Source organism: Acanthisitta chloris, unplaced genomic scaffold (assembly GCF_000695815.1).
Source record: "Acanthisitta chloris isolate BGI_N310 unplaced genomic scaffold, ASM69581v1 scaffold30132, whole genome shotgun sequence".
In the NCBI taxonomy this organism is placed as follows: Eukaryota; Metazoa; Chordata; class Aves; order Passeriformes; family Acanthisittidae; genus Acanthisitta; species Acanthisitta chloris.
The window spans coordinates 6,238-10,185 of NW_008659290.1; the positions used below are offsets into that span (position 1 = coordinate 6,238).

The following is a 3,948-nucleotide window of genomic DNA, read 5'->3' on the forward strand; positions in this document are numbered from 1 at the left end:
ATTTGTTTTTCATGTCTAGGGGTTTTTTGTGTGTGTGGTTTTATTAAACAAATCAATATAAACAAGTTCTGCAGAGAGAAACACCATTTTTTTTGGCCAGAAAAAGGTCTCCATCCAGGAAAAACACATGGGGGTTGTCCAAATATTTTCATTTTTTCACAATAAGGTCATTTTGTCTGCATGAGCCTGATTTTCTCATTTCTTGCAGGTGAACAGGCCTCTGACCATGAAAAAGGAAGGAATTCAGACCAGGAATAGGAAAATGTCCAACAAATCAAAGAAAAGCAAGAAAGGCTCTGAGTGTTTTGAGGAACTGTCCAAGTGCATGCAGGAGAAATCGTCTCCCTTCAGCGCTGCTGCCCTTGCTAGTCACATGGCACCCATGGGGCATTTGCCACCTTTCAGCCACTCTGGACACATCCTACCAACACCTACCCCCATCCACCCATCTTCCAGCATCTCATTCGGACATCCACACCCATCCAGCATGGTTACAGCCATGGGATAAAACCTGATGACCAAGAGACCCACCCAGAGATTAAGAACATGGGGCTTTGCCTAAGATGACGCCAAATAAGAAAATGTTCTGCCAAGAGGAGAATGTAGGGAAGGCAAAAGGGAATCTTTGCTCCCATGTGGTTTAACTCTTAATGCTGGACTGAAACCTTGCAAATGATGGGTCTTTTGCAGAAATGTGTAGTGGTGCCTGTAATGCACTTTGCCCCCTCAGGTATAAGGAAAAAGAACTCACCTGTTTGATGCTTAATGGTCCAGCAGGAAGCAAAAGATGGCAGAAGCTGAAGGAAAAGGCTTGGAACTGGCTTTCCTTTCTCTCTTTGTTATTACTGTGAATATTGTAAAGAGATATAAGCAGCCTCCCAGGATGGAACTGGCTCACTGGAAGCCAGACATGCTGGATTTCTATTGTGGACTTTGGGATGGGGAAAAAAAGAAGAAAAAAAGGACAAAAAAAGGGACATCTTTATAAAACTGTAATTTTAAAATTCAGACACAAAGTCATATTTATTTTGTTTTCCACAAAAAGCCGCAACCCCTCTGATTGCATGTTCTTGTGCTGTTGATTGCATTGGCTACTCTGTAAGAAACGCTGCCTTCAAAACAAGGAGGAGAGGGGTGAACATACTCAACAGCCCTCTTGGATTAGCTCCATCTATCTTCCATACCAAAACTACTAGGAAAGGGGGAAAAGATTGCGAGGGGAAGGAACAAAGCAAAAATTTAGCCGCAATACGGATTTTAATGTGCCCAAGATGGTGATTATTTTGATACAATTTCTTCATTCTTTACCCTAACATGAAAGATTCATTTTTAAAAAAACAGCCCCTCTCCCAACTACAATATTGTTCCTCAAAACAGACACCTAGATCAGACAAACTGTTGGGAGAAAACTCTGGGGAAGGCAGTCCTGCACCAGCAAAGGGTGAGATATAGGCAGTTACCAACTGTGTTGCAGCTAACTTCTAGCACAACCAAAACCATCACAGGGCATAAAAAACATCCAACTCACAGGCTTTAGAGGTTGAAGCATTTTGTTCTGTTGTGTTGGCAGCTGTCGCTTAAAAATGCAGATTAGCTGCTTGGGTAAACTTAGGGCAGTGTGGCCACCACATCCACACGCAGCCAGCCCAGAGCGTGTGCTGTCTCAGGCATCCAGGCCCCGGTGGACTTCACAGGGAGGAAGGGCAGAAATGAGGTTGAGATCACTGGAGAGGGGAAAGAGAGAGACAATCAGTTTGAGCTTCACACATCCGTCAAATCCCAGACACATCGACAGCTGATGAGACGAAGGAAAACATTGTTCTGAGAGGAACGTCTGTTCTCCACAGCAGATTTTATATGAAAAAGGAAAAAAAAACCAGAAAAAAAAAAATTTAAATCTCCCATTATTAAACCATATTGTACGTAAATGACCGAAAACAAAGCTATTGCCAATGTGAAGTGTATTCTATTGATTGTTATGATCTGATGCCTCTCGTGAACACAAGCTCCAGTATAACATACAGTGTACATATTTAGCTATACTTCTGATGAAAATGCCCCAATGAACAGAGGGGTTTGATAATGTAAACCACGTAAGCTTAACTCTGTGACAAGCTTTTTGTTTTATTTTTTTAAATTTTTAACTATTTTGCTGTTGGGTTTTTCTTTTTTTTTTGTTTTTCTTTTTTTTTGATCAAGCCAATTGTATCTTTACTGCAAAAGTCCTGCTTTGAAGAAAAAAACCACAGAATGAAAGAAATGGATGTATGTTAATTTTTTTTCTAAACATGTAATTCTAGTATTTTATAATTAAGAACCAAGCAGCCATGAAAATCCTGCTTTCCTCCTTTTTTGGTCTGCGTAGGCATATAGGTGCACTTTGTAAAGAAGCGGAAATAAATGGGAAACTAAATTGGTTGGGAGAAATCATAAGAATTTTTAATCTACTGAGGTAAAAAGTTAGGTCCTTTTTACTTTTTACCTTTTACAATGGTACAGTTGTACGTTATTTGTACCCAACTCAAATTTCTGTAGGATTTGGGCAAGGGGAAGGGATGTGGGTGGAAGACAGGGATTACTGATACAGTTGACAAAGTGCAATATATTGTCAGTCACTGCAGCATAGACAACGGCAGTCGAGATTTAAATTATTTTGTACTTGTATCAGCATAAAAAAATCTTCAGTATTTTCTGTTTTTATTTTAATTTTTATTTTGCTTATTTTTGGATTAGTGAACTAAGTTATTGTTAATTATGTACAACATGTTTATATATTGTCTGTAAAAAGTGTATGCTTTCCTCATATTCCTTCAAGGTGAATATTGCTAAGAATAATAAAATACCTTTTTTTGTGAAACTACCTGTGCCCAGCTTCATGTCATAAAAGCTGCTTTTAATAGGGAGAGAGAGAAAATTATCCTTGGCATTGTTGACAGTAGAATTATTAGCTTAAACTTTATGCAGAGCAGTCTATTTCAAAAACCTACCGGGGTAGGACAAAAAAAGTAGTTGATGAATGATTTAGTGTAAAAAGCACAGGTACAAAAGCTCATTCTCCTGTGTTGTTTTGGGGTGATGAGGTCACAGTTAAGTGTGCTAAAGTTTCTAAACCAGTTCAAAATCTGAGGCAGCAGTCACACAGCAGATGATGAACTGCGGTTTCGCTGGGTTTTCTTTGTTTTTTGTTTTTTTTGTTTTTTTTTTTTTTTTTTTTTTTGTTGGGTTGGTTTTTTTTAAGTGTTTGGAGAAATAGTCTTCAATTAAAAACACATTTTAAATACACCATAAATGTAGAAAAGCAGCTGGCTCCCTAATGGGTTTCAAGGAAGGACCCAGGTTAGACTAGGCAGTTCTCCACAGGAACATTGTCATCCTGGAAACCTGTGTCTTGCCATTTGTCATTATCAGTGGTGTGAAGGGAGCAAGAGGGAATGGCCACTCCTGATGGATGTCCTGGGTACAAGTGGTGCAGTGTTGGGTACAATGGGGTGTGCATATGGGCTGGCACTTGAGGATGGAGAAGAGTGCCTACCAGACAGATCTCCCATGGCCCAAACTTTGCAGCTGATTTAATTGCAGCCGAGTCTGACCCACAAAGGAACTTGGGTCTTATGAAGTGAAGCAAAGTCTTGCAAAGTGCTCCTGCCATGCATAGGGGTGAGCACTGCTAAAACAATACTTCCAAGAAAGCTGTTAACGAACTTGGGGTTTCCTCCTTTGACCCCCCTGGGAGATGTGTCTCACTTCTGTGGAAACCAACTTGAGGATAACTCTTCACTCATTAAAAAAAAAAAATAACCTGAGTTCCTTTTTCAGCTTGTGTGTGCAAATTCCAACCCTTTCTCAATGCTTCTCTTTCCCCGTGCAGCCTCTTGCCCAGCCCTGGCTGCTGCTCCGAACAACACGGAGTCGCAGCAGCTCTGGATGTGCTGAAGGAAGCACACGCAA

At 40.3% G+C, this 3,948-nt stretch overlaps 1 protein-coding gene across 1 annotated transcript in view; it reads left to right on the forward strand.

Moving 5' to 3' along the window:
- Positions 1-1,303, forward strand: part of GATA2 (GATA binding protein 2) — a 5,211-nt gene extending 3,908 nt beyond the window's left edge. Inside the window, exon 3 of the mRNA XM_009069350.1 lies at positions 209-1,303. Within this exon, the coding sequence (XP_009067598.1) occupies positions 209-508 (300 nt within the window). The 3' untranslated portion in view covers positions 509-1,303. The remainder of the gene's footprint in view (positions 1-208) is intronic.
- Positions 1,304-3,948: the final 2,645 nt, after the last annotated feature.